General features: G+C 40.4%; 1 protein-coding gene across 2 annotated transcripts in view; it reads left to right on the forward strand.

The window, feature by feature from the left end:
• Positions 1-16,544, forward strand: part of EPB41L4A (erythrocyte membrane protein band 4.1 like 4A) — a 298,574-nt gene that overhangs the window by 166,219 nt on the left and 115,811 nt on the right. For both annotated transcript variants that reach the window (XM_056537472.1, XM_056537473.1), the window contains one exon: positions 5,787-5,874. In XM_056537472.1, coding sequence (XP_056393447.1) covers positions 5,787-5,874 — 88 coding nt within the window. The remainder of the gene's footprint in view (positions 1-5,786; positions 5,875-16,544) is intronic.

A 16,544-nucleotide genomic window follows, 5' to 3' on the forward strand; every position in this document is an offset into this window, starting at 1 on the left:
TTCTAGCCAGGTTCCAAATTAGATTTAGCATACCAGTACCAAAAGATCTATAGAATTTGCTCACCCTTGTTCTCCATCACTTGGATTTTAGACTATTCAATGAGACCTACAGGTGCCCATACACACCAGCCTATGGGCAGCTAAACCATCCATCTTTGGGAGGTTCAGACAACTGTTTAAAGGCCCTTGTTCGTCTGCTAAGCTGCTGACCCTTTTATGAGGGTCAATTATCTTGAATGAACATTCCTAGGAACATTAATTTGCTCGATAATCGGCCCATATAAAAGGGACTTAAAATGTTTGGGATAAGCCAGTGTGGTGAGGGGAGGTCAGGAGAGATAACTGTCTGACTGCTTTAAAAAATGTATGGCTGCCTTAACACTGGAATTTTATTCATTCATTTTATGCATTTCAGACTATTGTAATGTCTAAAACCCTTGAGTGAGGGTTTTCAGGAGTTGATTAAAAGTTATTTATTATATGCTATATAAAGATTTGAAGGTTATTTGCCTGGAGTTCCAGAAGACATTTGCTGTTGCTAGACCCCCAGGCTATTCCAGTAGATCCTTTACAGATTAAATATTACCTGTACTCTTTATTACTACCACTGCTTCTCTAGGTCATGACTTGAGATGAGCGAAGTTACAGACTTTCCTATGACTGTATCCACCTTTTCCAGCCCACCGTAGCATCTGAAAGCTGAACTAATTTATGCAGGCTAAAGTCAGAAACCACCGAGCCACGAGGTTTGTGCAGAATCGAAGTACTGTAACTTCACTCATCTCTAGTCATGAATGAATGAAGCTTTCCAAAAACTGTCGTTTTATGTCTCAAAAAAATCCCCAAAATTGCCTGTGATTTTTTAAAATTGTATTGCAAACTGTTCAGTTAATATTAACCAACAGACCTGACAGACTAACTAATGTGCAGGTAGGGAATAGTGATCATAATATAATACATTTTTAGGCTCCTTTCACACTATGAGCATTCATCCGTTATTAAACATCTGTTTTCTGTGTAAAAATGGATGTATAGTAACCGATGAAATAATGGGTGCTAACTGCTGAATAAATATTCATCCTTTAAGACCCGTTATAACATCCCTCCTTTATGACCGTTTTAACACTTCTGCCTACAGACTCCCACAGCCAGGACTACTACTACTCCCATCATGGAACAGACTTCCATCCATGATGGGAGTAGTAGTTCCCTGGCTGCGGGAGTCTGCCGTGGCTGGGGAGGCTACATTAGTGTTTGTACTACAACCCCCATCATGGAACAGACTCTGTTCCATTATGGGGGATGTAGTACAGGGGCTGAGGAATTGATTGCACCGGGTCTCACTTCTGAGACCCGATGAGATTAGAAGATATTAAACAGGGGAGCGGGCAGCATGCTGCGCTCCCCTGCGATGTACAATGTATTTACTGTACTTTCATTTTTAAATTCCCCGGCGGAAGCCTTGAATGGCCGGTACTGAGGAGCCAATCCGGGCTCCTGGCGGGTTTTCAAATAGAAGCTCTGCGATGGGAAAAGATATATATATATATATATATATATATATATATATATATATATAATCGCTGGGGGGGGGTAATATATCTGGCCCCCCACAGCACTTCTATATATCTTGCCCCCTCGCAGCGCATTTATATATTGTCCCCCATGCGCATTTATATATTGTCCCCCCGCAACGTATATATATATATATATATATATATATATATATATATATATGTTCCCCCTGCAGCGCTATCATAAGCCCCCCGCAGCACTATGAATGAAAAGTATTCTACAGCAGCGCATCTGGCTGGGGCGATGCGCTGCTGAATGAATACTTATCATTCATATTGCTGCAGCGGCATTCGTATATAGATGCACTGCAGGGGTCAGACATCTATCCGTTCAGCAGCGCACAGTGAGGACAGAGGACAGTGCACTGTTACAAATGGATCTCGATAGGTTGGAGGTTTGGGTTAGGAAGTGGTAGATGAGGTTCAACACTGATAAATGTAAGGTAATGCACATAGGGAGGAAAAATCTGGGCTGGGATTATGTATTAAATGGGAGAACACTTGGGACGACTGACATGGAAAAGGACTTATGAGTCTTAGTTAACAGTAAATTTAGCTGTAGTGACCAGTGTCGGGCAGCTGCTGCCAAGGCTAATAAAATCATGGGGTGCATCAATAGGGGTATAGATGCCCACGACAAGGAAATAATTCTACCACTGTACAAATCACTAGATAGACCACACAAAGAATACTGTGTACAGTACTGGGCACCAGTGTACAAGAAAGATATAGTGGAGCTGGAGAGGGTTCAAAGACGGTCAACCAGGGTAATACAGGGAATGGGAGGACTACAGAACCCAGAAAGATTATCAGTATTAGGGTTATTTAGTTTAGAAAAAAGAAGGCTTAGGGGAGACATAATAACTATTTGTAGATATATCAGGGGACAGTACAGAGATCTCTCCCATGATCTATTTATACCCAGGACTGTATCTATAACAAGGGAGCATCCTCTATGTTTGGAGGAAAGAAGGTTTCTACACCAGCACAGATGGGGGTTCTTTACTGTAAGAGCAGTGAGACTGTGGAATTCTCTCCCGGAGGTGGTGGTCATGGGGAACTCTGTAAAATAATTAAAAAGGGGTCTGGATGCATTTTTGGAGAGTAATAACATTGCTGGTTATGGATACTTGATTTATAGGGACAGAACGTTGATCCAGGGATTTATTCTGATGCCATATTTGGAGTCAGGAAGGAATTTTTACCTCTAGTATGAGGGTTTTTTGCCTTCCTCTGGATCAACTCAGTAGGGACTCATTAGGGTTATAGGTTGAACTTGGTGGACTCTGGTCTTTTTTCAGCCTTATGAACTATGTTACTAATGTTTGACAGCCACAATTGTTATGATCATAAAATTAAGTGCAAGAAACTTTTCTTGGGCCATTTATGTCCCAAAATACATCCATATCTGGACACATTAGGACACATCATTTGAGACGTCTTTTGGTACTTTTGTAAATGTCCCCAAAAATGTTTCCTTTGCAGAAAATCACAAAAAAAAAAATCTAAACTGGAAAACACCTAAAATTTTCAGACTTTTTTTTGCCTGTAAAAACAATTGTTTATTTAATCTCAACATGAGCCTCAAGAAACTGTTTGTAAACATAGCCTATGGGTTGGTTGAAGATACAACTTGTGCACCCTGCTTAACGACACAGTACACTGTATGCAAAGGATCTGCGGCAATGTGCACGTTTAAATAGATGATCGGATCGCTCACGGCGCTGCCGCAGGCATCCGATCATCTAAAATGGCGGCCGGAGGTCTCCTCACCTGCCTCCAGACGGTTCCTGGGGTCTCCTGCTCTGGTCTGCAGAGCACTGAACAGTATTAGCAATCAAGTGATTGCTATAGTTAGTCTCCTATGGGGATATAAAAAGTGTAAAAATAAAAAGTTAAAAAAAATGTAAAAATAAAAAGTTAAAAAAAATTGAAAAATCCCCTCCCCCAATAAAAATGAAAATTTTCCCTTTTTCCCATTTTACCCCCAAAAAGCATAACAAACATAAATAAATTAATAAACATATTTGGTATCGCCACGTGCGTAAATGTCCGAACTATCAAAATATAATGTTAATGATCTCATACGGGGAATGGCGCAAACCTAAAAAATAAAAATAAAAAGTGCTGCTTTTTTGCCACATTTTATTCCCCCCCAAAAAATTGATACAAAGTGATTTTAAAAGTTTTATATAAGCATATCTGGTATAAAAAAAAAAGTACAGACAACGGCACAAAAAATAAGCCCTTCATACCTCCCTATATATGGAAAAATGTAAAAGTTATAGGTGGTCAAAATTTGGCAATTTTAAATATACTGATTTTGCACTAAAAGTTTGAGATTTTTTTTAAGCAATACCATAATAGAAGAGTATGTAACCATGGTATCATTTTAATTGTATTGACCCACAGAATAAAGAAAACATGTAATTTTTTTCCATAAAGTGTACAGTGTGAAAACGAAACCCTCCAAAATTTTCTAAATTGTGGTTTTCATTAAAATTTTCTCCCTAAAAAAAAAATTTTTTTTTTGGGGGGGGGGGTTGCCATACATTTTTATGGAGAAATAAGAGGTGTCATTGGTCACGCAAAAAACGCCCTTAAATCAGTCTGTAGATGGAAATATAAAAAAGTTATGGATTTTAGAAGGCGAGGAGGAAAAAACGAAAACGCTAAAATAAAATTGGCCTGGTCCTTAAGGTGAAAATGGGCTTGGTCCTTAAGGGGTTAAAGGAATATATGAATTTATATATAAATCTACACAAATGATCGTACAATGTCAATACGTTGTGTGCATTACCCCACTCATCCATGTCCACTTGCTTGCTTGTTACTTAAAGGGGTACTCTACTGGAAAAAAAAATTCTTTAAATCAATTGGTTCCAGAAAGATAAACAGATTTGTAAAAGACTTTTATAAAAAAATCTTAATCCTTCCAGTAATTATCAGCTGCTGTTATGATCCACAGGAAGTTCTTTTCTTTTTGAATTTCCTTTCTGCCTGACCACAGTGCTTTCTGCTGACACCTTCATTTCCTCCATGTCCATTTTAGGAACTGTCCAGAGTACAAGCAAATCCCCATAGAAAACCTATCCTGCTCTGGACAGTTCCCAAAATGGACAGGGGTGTCAGCAGAGAGCACTGTGGTCAGATAGAAAGGAAATTCAAAAATAAATGAACTTCCTCTGTAGTATACAGCAGCTGATAAGTACTGGAAGGATTAAAAAATTTTAATAGAAGTAACTTACATATCTATTTAACTTTCTGGCACCAGTTGTTTTAAAAAATTTTTTTCCAGTGGAGTACCCCTTTAACACCGTTATGCAGGGTCAGGCATTGTATTGAGGTGTAGCATAGTTGGAAGTCATTATTTTTGTCTATGAAACACAGGACACTTTTATTCAAGGACATTACAACAGTAGACTGCTCTGTAGCATCCAAGAAAGGGAAATTATGTTTTTTTTTAAGCTTTGTTAAGCCATAGGGTTATTTACTTTATGGGAAGATCTTTCACTGCCTGAAATCTCCATCCTAGACCATATTCCTAAAGCTCTCTTCAATAATCTAGTGTTTCAACTATTTCTTTCTGAATTGTCATTAAAATCAGTAAAACAGTCCTCCAGCAGTTTAAGCGGTCATTGGTTCAGCCAAACTATTTCTCCCAATCGCCCCATACACATGCATGCTTTGCTTGGGCGAGTGGGCATGTACTATGAATGGGGAGAGGGGAGAAAGCTGCTGTCAGACACCTAGGGCAGCAGATTAATTATGTAGAAATGTCTCGTTCTTTCTTCCAACTTCGGAGAAGAATAGTAAGGCTCCATACAGAATACATAGTTGGCTGATCCCAACCAAATTGGTTTGGCTCATTTTAGTGTGTGTGGCCATCTTTAGGATGACTAGTGTTCTGTGTGGTAATTTCTATTGATGCCTTACTTATGATATACTATATAGTGCCAAAATGACACTATCATGCTGTCCAGACTAGTAGTAATGCGTGACTGCACAAAATCCTCACTCCTAAGGTTGACTCTGGTGTAAGTGGCACTGGATGCATTTTAATGCTGTCAATTTTATGGTATTTAGTGTGATTTCTGAAATTGCCACTAATTATATAGTTATTTTGTTACCAGAATTATTATAATATGAAAACAAAGCATTTTTGTTAATATCTATATATATTTTTTTTAAATTTTATTTCTTCTTTTGTAGGGGTCAGGTTCCTGCTGTAGCGGAGTCAAATTATTTGTCAGTTGCCAAATCCCTTGAAATGTATGGAGTTGACCTTCATCCTGTTTATGTAAGTGTAAGATACGGTAATTAAAAAGTAAATGGAGACCCTTTTGCATGCTTAAAGGGGAACTATGGTGTTTTTTTTTCTTAACCCTCTGTGCCCGGGTTGCAAAACAAAACAAACTTTAACTCACCTTCCTACGTTCCCCTGTTGCTACCATATCGGTGTCCCGGGACATTGCTGCGGCCAGTGATACGCTGAGCGCAGCATGACTCACCGCCCCGCAGGAAGTGGAAGAAGACAGGGACTGGAGAACGGGAGACTGATATCGTAGCAGGGGAATGTTGGAAGGTGAGTTAAAGTTTGTTTTGTTTAGTATTGCAGCCTGGGCACAGAGCAATAAGAAAAATAAAACACCATAGTACTCCTTTAATATTAAAAAATCTGTATAGTTACAGATTTTTAGTACCTTTTGTATTTACATTGCTTAGCTACCTAATTGCTTTATAGCAGTGAATTTATAAAAACTGAATTTAAAAGCTGATATATTCTGTCTATAATCGTATAGCACATTTGTCTTGCTGTTAATAGATGCACAACTCCAAAATTGCTGAATGCCACAATTGAAAGGTTATTATATCTGGCTCTGTTAGGCTAGAATTCCACTGAGGTTTTTCATGCAAAAGCGCCAATAAAAACACCCATTTTGCCGCACAGCCTTTTTTTTGTGTGAAAAAACACAGCGGCTGGATGTTAGCTGCAAGTCAATAGGGAACTGCAAAATGCCAGATCCACTTGGCGTTTTTCATGTTGCCATTTTTTTTTAATCCTTTGGGCGTTTTTCAGCTATTTTGGGCTCAGAGGCTGGTTTTCAAATTCAGAGTATGGCGTTTTTTTTCTGGAAAATCTTGGCATTATACTCACTGCACTATACTCACTGCACTCCTTATTACACCCCTTATTACATTCCCTGAGAGGTGTAGTTTCCAAAATGGGGTCACATGTGGGGGTCCACTATTCTGGAAGCACGGGGGCTTTGTAAATGCACATGGCCTCCGACTTCCATTCCAACCAAATTCTCTCTCCAAAACCCCAGTGGCACTCTTTCTCTTCTGAGGCCTGTAGTGTGCCCGCAGAGCACTTCACATCCACATATGGGGTATTTCCCTACTCAGAAGAAATAATGTTACAAAGTATGGGGGGATTTTTCTCCTTTTACCCCTAGTAAAAATTTTAAATTTAGGGTAACACCAGCGTTTTGGTGAAAAAAAATCTAATTTTTCATTTTCACATCCAAATTTAGTAAAAATTTGTCAATTACCTGTGGGGTGTTAAGGTTCACTGTACCCCTTGTTACGTTCCTTGAGGGGTGTAGTTTCCCAAATAGTGTTTTTTTTTTGTTTTTTTTTTGCTGTTCTGGCACCATGGGGGCTTCCTAAATGCGACATTCCCCCCAAAAACCATTTCAGTAAAATTCATTTGCCAAAAGCCCAATGTCGCTCCTTCCCTTCTGAGCCCTCTAGTGCACCCACAGAGCCCTTTACATCCACATATGGACTATTTCCTTACACGAGAGAAATGGGGTTACAAATTTTGGGGGACATTTTCATGAAAAATTTGGGGTAACCAGCATTTTAGTGAAATAAATCAGATTTTTCATTTTCACATCCCTGTTTAACAAAAGCTTGTCAATCACCTGTGGTGTGTTAAGGGTCACTGTACGCCTTGTTATGTTCCTTGAGGAATATAGTTTCCCAAATAATGTGCCATATGGGTGTTTTTTGCTGTTCAGGCACCATGGAGCTTCCTAAAAGCGATATGCTCCCCAAAAACCATTTCAGCAAAATTCGCTCTCTGAAATCCCATTGTCGCTCCTTCCCTTCTCAGCGCTCAGCACCCACAGAGCAGTTTACATCCACATATGAGGTATTTCTATACTAGAGGGAAATGGGGTTACAAATTTTGGTGGGCTTTTTCTCCTTTGCAAGCCTACAGGAGGGGGCGTGATAGCTGTCACGCCCCCTCCCGAAGGCTTGCATTGAGGGGCGGAACGTGACGTCACACGGGGGCGGAGGCGTGACGTCACACGCCATCGGCCCTGTGGTCGTCGGTAATCAGACCCGGAGCGAACACGCTCTGGGGACTGATTACAAACAGGGTTCCGCGTGCAAGATCCCAGGGGTCCCCAGCGGCGGAACTCCCGCGATCAGGCATCTTATCCCCTATCCTTTGGATAATGGGTAAGATGTCTAAGCACCAGAGAACCCCTTTAACAAACGTTATCTGTATGTCACTTTGAATGCTTTAAGGGGTGCAGTTTTCATAATGGGGTCCATTATGGGGCATTTCTAACATAAAGTCCCTTAAATTCACTTCAAAACTGAACTGGCCCCTGAAAAATTCAGATTTTGAAATTTTCATTTAAAATTTGAAAATTGCTGCTAAACTTTGAAGCCCTCTGATGTCTTCCAAAAGTAAAAACATGTCCACCTTATGATGCAAACATAAAGTAGACATATTGTATATGTGAGTCAATATATAATTTATTGGGAATGCCCATTTCCCTTACAAGTAGAGAGTTTCAAAGTTAGAAAAATGCTACATTTTCTAATTTTTATGAAATTTTTGAATTTTCACCAAGAAATTATGCAAGTTTCGACGAAAATTTACCACTAACATAAAGTAAATCAAATTCATAAGTAAAAGCATCCCAGAGTTAATAATGCTTAAAGTGACAGTGGTTAGATGTGCAAAAAATGCTCTGGTCCTTAAGGTCATAATGGGCTTCGTCCCTAAGGTGGTTAATCTTAGCCTGGTGTCACTTAAGTGTAATTTTTGTGTCTGTATTATGGCCGCAAGTCTTGGCCTTTCAGTTCAGGTCACCAGACCTACGGATCGGACTGAGAATTGCAGATGTAATGAAGATGCAGAAATAAATCCATATTACACTAGTGTGAGACCATCCTAAAAATGTATGTAAGAAACTAAGAGCTCTTACTTCCACATCCAGTACCCTCCCTATGTTTTTTTTATTACCATATAGCTATGTTACTATGTGCTATACTATCTTATGGGAATTATTTCGGGATTATATGATTTTTTTTTTTTTTACTCAGCTATGCATTACATTAGTAGTACCATTTTTTCAGAAAGATGCAGTTGATAATATCAAACTATTCCTATTGCACATTGTATATCATTACTATTTGCAACAAGAGTAGTTAAAGGGGTACTCCGGTAGAAAACTTTTTTTTTTTTTTATCAACTGGTGCCAGAAAGTTAAACAGATTTGTAAATTACTTATTTAAAAAAAATCTTAATCCTTCCAGTACTTATTAGCTGCTGAATACTTCAGAGGAAATTATTTTCTTTTTGGAACACAGTGCTCTCTGCTGACACCTCTGTCCATTTAGAACTGTTCAGAGTAGGAGAAAATCCCCATAGCAAACATATGCTGCTCTGGACAGTTCATAAAATGGACAGAGGTGTCAGCAGAGAGTACTCTGGTCATGATGTCAGCAGAGAGCACTGTGTTCCAAAAAGAAAAGAATTTCCTCTGTAGTATTCAGCAGCTAATAAGTACAGGAAGGATTTATATTTTTTTAATAGAAGTAATTTACAAATCTGTTTAACTTTCTGGAGCCAGTTGATTTATAAAAAAAAAAAAAAAAAGTTTTTTACCGGAGTACCCCTTTAAATCCTAGCTGGTAAATCTTTCTGTTTGACTGCAACCATAAGTGTCTGCTGCTGAAGCTTCATTCCTTCTTGGATAGCATAAAAGCCAAGATGAATCAAGTGCCTGGAGGGATCAAAGACTGAAATTTCTTTTGGACAATCCCTTTTTGACCCTGTTTGATCATAAAAATTAACTGGAGAGGAAATCAACTGGGTTTAGTTGATGCAATTTCACATATTAATAGAGGTGTAATTGGGCATAGGAAATTGGGCATTTTAAGTGGTGTGTAAATGTTTATTCATATCGTGCTAGTAAAAAAAAAAAAAAAAAAAAAAAAAAATGTAATTATCATTAACAAAAACCCAGGGAACAAGGCTCGGGGGCACTAAATCCCTTTATTCCCTAAAAACGTAGCTTTTATTACGTGATAAGAAATAAAATATAAAACATACATATAAGTGACAATCAAAAAGTGTGTTAAAAGATATATACTGTTCCTATGCACTGGTATATAATACAGTATTGTTCACTTTCCTAAGCAATACTGTATTATACACCAGTGCATAGGAACAGTATATATATTTTACTACAGAGAAAAATCCGGCACTGCTATAATTCCTTCCATAAATGTGTTAAATTAACCCAATGTGTGCTGTTAGCTGAACACTGAAAGTCCATAGATCTTTCGCCCCGTAACATCTCAGCCTGTCACCTGACCGCGATGTCACAGACCTAATCCCTTGGAACTGGTGAGCTGCTCCGCAATTTCTTTTTCTTATGTGTGTAGTATATATATTTTAACACACTTTTGATTGCCACCTATACGTTTTATATTTTATTTCTTATTGCGTAATAAAAGCTAAGTTTTAAGGGAAGAGACTATAAGGGGATTTAGTGCCCCTGGCCTTGTGCCCTGGGTTTTTGTCACTAATATTAATTGGAATCCCTGTCCTCCTCTCCTTTTTTTTATTTTTTTTTATTTTTATATATTTATATATATATATAAATACTCCTTGACAAAGCCGGTCACGGTGAAACGCGTTGGAGGTGATTGCAGGGACGTGGAACCCATCCTCTTTTTACATGTGGGGTCAAGTATTCACATTCTGACACCTTTACTTTCAGCACCTTAATTTTTGGTTTCTTGCACTGTTTTCCCCTTTTTTTATATTTATTGTATACACGTATATTTCTGTGTTGCACATTGCACCTTATATATTTTTATCTTTAAGGTTACATACACTTGTTATGCTTTAAATTGAGTGTCACATTGCACGCATATATTTTTTTAGCAAAAGGTGTTTTTATGATCCATTGGTGATCAGTTGACCCCGACATTTACGTCTTCCCTCTTTACAACTTTTTTATATTCTTTTCCCGTCCCTGCTATCCTTTGCATTTTTTAAGCTCATTTATTTACATATATATATATAAAATATTTTTTAAATAACTATACACATTATCAAATTGCGCTAATGATTAGTATTTTTATGTATGTTATATAGCTATATATTATTGCCAACTTTTCTTGCTTGTGTATGATATATGTATTTTTTGTAAAATAAAATCATATTTATTAAATTCTATGGTTATTGATTTCTTAGATTAATATATTTTCTATTTATTTTATTATATACATTTTTTACTCTTGGTGGGTTTACCCTATATGCTGTAGTGGCGTATTTATAGGTTATTCTAGTGGTTGTTTTGGGTTTTCCCCAATTTTATTCAGACCACAGTACATAGGACTTTTTTTAGGGATAAAAGAAGTAGAAATCTGTTTAATGTTCTGTGCTTCAGGACCTGCCATAAAGGTTTGCTGCGGGTTAGATATAGTGACTTTTGAGGTCAATGTAGAATTTTGATTTCACTCTTAACATCAGTGACATTAGCTCCTTCTGTGAAGGTCTTCTTTGTGAGGATTTAAGAATCCTTCCCCAGTACCACCGCCATGCATGCACTGTTAGTAATTTGCACTTGAACGCCATTGATCTCTATGGCATTTGCTTTTAAATTAGTAACACAGTGAAGCAGTACTGTGAATGTGGTTGCTAAGAAGCATCTGAGAGGTTTTCAAACCCTTGTGAAGGAAATCACCTCAAAGATAGAGATTTTCCTGAATAATTTAGGATTGAGAAATGTGATATCACCAAATAGTTTACTCTATGCTTCAAAAATGGCCTCATATTTCTTTGCCATAATACGACCATTTCACACCCGATTGATTTTATAGTTATATATATATATATACCACCATGTGTAACAGGTGAAGTAGATATTTGAAGTAACATAAGATAAAAAACTGAAAAGTAATTCACCATTTGTAAAAGACTGCTTCTTTGGAAAGACCATGGGGGAGATTTTTCAAAACCTGTTCAGAGGAAAAGTTGCTAAGTTGCCCACAGCAACCAATCAGATCGCTTCTTTAACTTTTCAGAGGACTTTTCAGAAATGAAAAAAGCAATCTGGTTGGTTGCTATGGGCAGCTCTGTAACTTTCCTCTATACAGGTTTTGATAAATCTCAACCATTCTGTACACATTGTAAACACTTGCTCACACTCACCAGGCATTTCCTACCTATTCACATACTGGCCCTTATTTACTAAGAGTGGAGTGTAGGTTTCTTTGTGGGTTTTAATTCCCTACAATTTATTTTCCATGGTATTTACTAAGCTTTCCCTACAGTTCCCACTTTCCCTACATTTTGCTTTTTTTTTTACACATGCTCTGACCTGTAGGGTTTTTCTCAGCTGAAATCCACCACATTTTCTGTGGAAACTTTAGTAAATATGTGGGATTTTGTGAAAATGTCAGGAACATGCCCCTTTTCTGTGACACGCCCCCTTTCCCCGACGACCACGCCCCTTTTTCGGGTTTTCTTAGCAAAATGGAGAGTTAGTTGGGGTTTTTTCATTTCAGGCGCAATTACAGGCGCACATTCAGGCGCAGACAGAATTTCAGGCGCAATGCGCCCAAAACTGGCGCACAACCCGACAAAACATGTCGGGTTTGCAATAGTAAATGAGGGCCACTATGGGGGAGATTTATCAAAACCTGTCCAGAGGAAAAGTTGCTGAGTTGCCCATAGCAACCAATCAGATCACTTCTTTCATTTTTCACAGGCCTCTTTAGAAATGAAAAAAGTGATCTGATTGGTTGCTATGGGCAACTCAGCAGCTTTTCCTCTGAGCAGGTTTTGATAAATCTCCCTCATTATGTATCTACACAACATTACAATAAAACCAACATTTACACTGACATGGCGTGCAGAAAGCAAGTTGGAGGGTAAGACATTAAACATTGAACCATCAGGGAGAGATTTATCAAAAACTGTCTAGAGGAAAAGTTGCTGAGTTTCCCAAAGCAACCAATCAGATTGCTTCTTTCATTTCTGAAAGGGCTGTAAAAATAAAGAAGCAATCTGATTGGTTGCTTTGGGAAACTCAGCAACTTTTCCTCTGGACAGTTTTTGATAAATCTTCCCCTAAGTGTTCATTTGTTTGGTGTGCCCAGTCTGCTGCCTTACAGCTTTTCTTCCTTTCTACACAGTGAAGCTCTTAAAGGGGTACTCCAGTGGAAAAAAACTATTTCTTAATCAAATGGTGCCAGAAAGGTAAACAGATTAGTAAATTACTTCCATTTAAAAATCTTAATCCTTCCCATACTTATCAGCTGCTTTATGCTCCAGAGGAAGTTCTTTTCTTTTTACATTTCTTTTCTGCCTGACCACAGTGCTCTCTGCTGACGCTCTTTTTATTATAAATATATAAAACTTAACAAAACAGAAAAACAAGCTTAACTAGCAATAACAAAACACAACACAACAAAACCTGCCTAACTGGCCAGCCCAACTTAACTAAACTAACAAAACACATAACATTATACCTACATATAAATGATCAAAAATACTATCACACACACACACATACCCACGCATTCTTGACATAAACATAAAAAATTGCTTTACTTAGCTTTAACTAAAAACAACCAGACTTGGTAAACACTCAACCGCACATTACATTCACAACTAAGGGTGGGGTCACACTACGTTTTCTCCCATACGGGAGCGCATACGGCAGGGGGGAGCTAAAACCTTGTGCTCCCGTATGCCTTCGTATGCGCTCCCGTATGTCATTCATTTCAATGAGCCGGCCGGAGTGAAACGTTTGGTCCGGTCGGCTCATTTTTGCGCCGTATGCGCTTTTACGACCGGACCTCAAACCGTGGTTGACCACAGTTTTAGGTCCGGTTGTAAAAGCGCATACGGCGCAAAAATAAGCCGACCGAACGTTTCACTCCGGCCGGCTCATTGAAATGAATGACATACGGGAGCGCATACGAAGGTATACGGGAGCGCGAGGTTTTAGCTCCCCCCTGCCGTATGCGCTCCCGTATGGGAGAAAACATAGTGTGAACCCAGCCTAACACACCCAAACCCCCCCCCCCCACCCCTTATTTTCATATTTTTTCCCCACACACATATATATATATATATATATATATATATACATACATACATATACACACCTTTTTTTTAATCTACACTACCATAATATAATCAATATTAAATTAAAGTAATATAAAAATGCTAACTAAATCTGATCCGACTGCCTATCCCCATCCCCTCAAATAAAATAACCAATCCATACTATATAATAATGTATAAAATACGAATATAAAAACACAAATACATAACCTAAATGCAAATACATACATAAACTATATACACCAACAAACCAAATTATACACCTACAAAACACATGAATTCCTACACTAGACTAACCCATCACCCACACAACCACCCACCTTGACATGGGTCAGAGTCCATAGTCCATGGATATCCAGTCCAGTCCACAACTGACCCATGCCAGCCCCTCCAAACATCCACCAACCCACCAATTCCCCCGCCCAACCTAATCTATACCCAAACCAACTATACAAATACAACTTCATAACATAACATATACAATACAATACAACCCACCTTAGGCCCAAGTTCGGTCGCCTGTAAGCCCTTTACGCAATCCATATTCTAAAAACAAAACAAAAAGACTAGGGTGTACATGCATAGCCCACCACCAGGAAGAAGGATGGCAATCCTGATGTTACTTTTAAACTCTCTCCACTAACTTTTCCCTACGACTCACCCTACTGTTATCCCTTGAACAAACTGACCCTGCACTCACCCTCTCTCTGTCCCTACATTGCTATCCCTAACCAGAAAAAGGGGCACTCTACCCAAGAGGTCTAGTACCTAGGGCACATCAAATGAAAAACCTCTCCACAGGAGAGAAGCCCTGCTGGTACCAAGACTGCCATACTCCAAAGACCTGATCTTCCCGAGGTCACCGGTGATATTCCTACAGACCTCCACCTCGGAGAGGACTTTCCGCTGTGTAGATACTAGACACCGTGTGTTCCACGTGTAGTACCTAACTACTAAGCTGACTACAAATAAAGTGCTCCGGTCTCGGCCACCCAGTGTCCTGAATGCCCCATAAGCCCACTCCGGATAGGTAAGGCCGGCAAGTTGACTCCAGCCAATGGAAGCGCCCACCTGGTTGTAGACCCCTATATTAAATTGTCCTTTACATATAGCTTCCCCTGAAAGCAGTGCCAGGCCAAGTCCCAAAACTTCTGGGGGATCCTTTTCATGTGTAAAAGGTGCAACCCCACCCTCAGATCCCGACCTGGGCAGTCCCTAAGCGCCAGAGGCTTCTGGAAGTGGGTCAACAGAACCCGTTTGTCAAGGAACTGCTGTTACGCCGAGCGCTCCGGGTCCCTGCTCCTCCCTGGAGCGCTCACGGCGTCTCTCTCCCTGCAGCGCCCCGGTCAGACCCGCTGACCGGGAGCGCTGCTCTGACATTGCCGGCGGGGATGCGATTCGCATAGCGGGACGCGCCCGCTCGCGAATCGCATCCCAAGTCACTTACCCGTACCGGTCCCCGGCTGTCATGTGCTGGCGCGCGCGGCTCTGCTCTCTAGGGCGCGCGCGCGCCAGCTCTCTGAGACTTAAAGGGCCAGTGCACCAATGATTGGTGCCTGGCCCAATTAGCCTGAATTGCTTCCACCTGCTCCCTGGCTATATCACCTCACTTCCCCTGCACTTCCTTGCCGGATCTTGTTGCCTTGTGCCAGTGAAAGCGTTTAGTGTTGTCCAAGCCTGTGTTACCTGATCTCCTGCTATCCATATTGACTACGAACCTTGCCGCCTGCCCCGACCTTCTGCTACGTCTGACCTTGCCTCTGCCTAGTCCTTCTGTTCCACACCTTCTCAGCAGTCAGCGAGGTTGAGCCGTTGCTAGTGAATACGACCTGGTTGCTACCGCCGCAGCAAGACCATCCCACTTTGCGGCGGGCTCTGGTGAACACCAGTAGCCACTTAGAACCGGTCCACCGACACGGTCCACGCCAATCCCTCGCTGACACAGTGGATCCACAACCTGTAGCCGAATCGTGACAGTAGATCTGGCCATGGATCCCGCTGAGGTGCCGCTGCCTAGTCTCGCTGACCTTACCACGGTGGTCGCTCAGCAATCGCAGCAAATTGCCCAACAAGGACAGCAGCTGTCGCAGTTGACCGCCACGTTACAGCAACTTCTGCCACTGCTACAGCAGCAAACATCTCCTCCGCCAGCTCCTGCACCTCCTCCGCAGCGAGTGGCCGCTCCTAGCCTCCGCTTGTCCCTGCCGGACAAATTTGATGGGGACTCTAGACTCTGCCGTGGATTTTTGTCTCAATGTTCCCTACATATGGAGATGTTGTCGGACCTATTTCCTACAGAACGGTCTAAGGTGGCGTTCGTAGTGAGCCTTCTTTCTGGAAAGGCCTTGTCTTGGGCCACACCGCTCTGGGACCGCAATGATCCTGCCACAGCCACAGTCCAGTCCTTCTTCGCTGAAGTCCGAAGTGTCTTCGAGGAACCAGCCCGAGCTTCTTCTGCCGAGACTGCCCTGCTGAACCTGGTCCAGGGTAATTCTTCAGTAGGCGAGTACGCCATCCAATTTCGTACTCTCGCTTCCGAATTATCTTGGAATAACGAGGCTCTCTGCGCGACC

The sequence above is a fragment of the Hyla sarda genome, chromosome 1 (genome assembly GCF_029499605.1).
Source record: "Hyla sarda isolate aHylSar1 chromosome 1, aHylSar1.hap1, whole genome shotgun sequence".
Taxonomy (NCBI): domain Eukaryota; kingdom Metazoa; phylum Chordata; class Amphibia; order Anura; family Hylidae; genus Hyla; species Hyla sarda.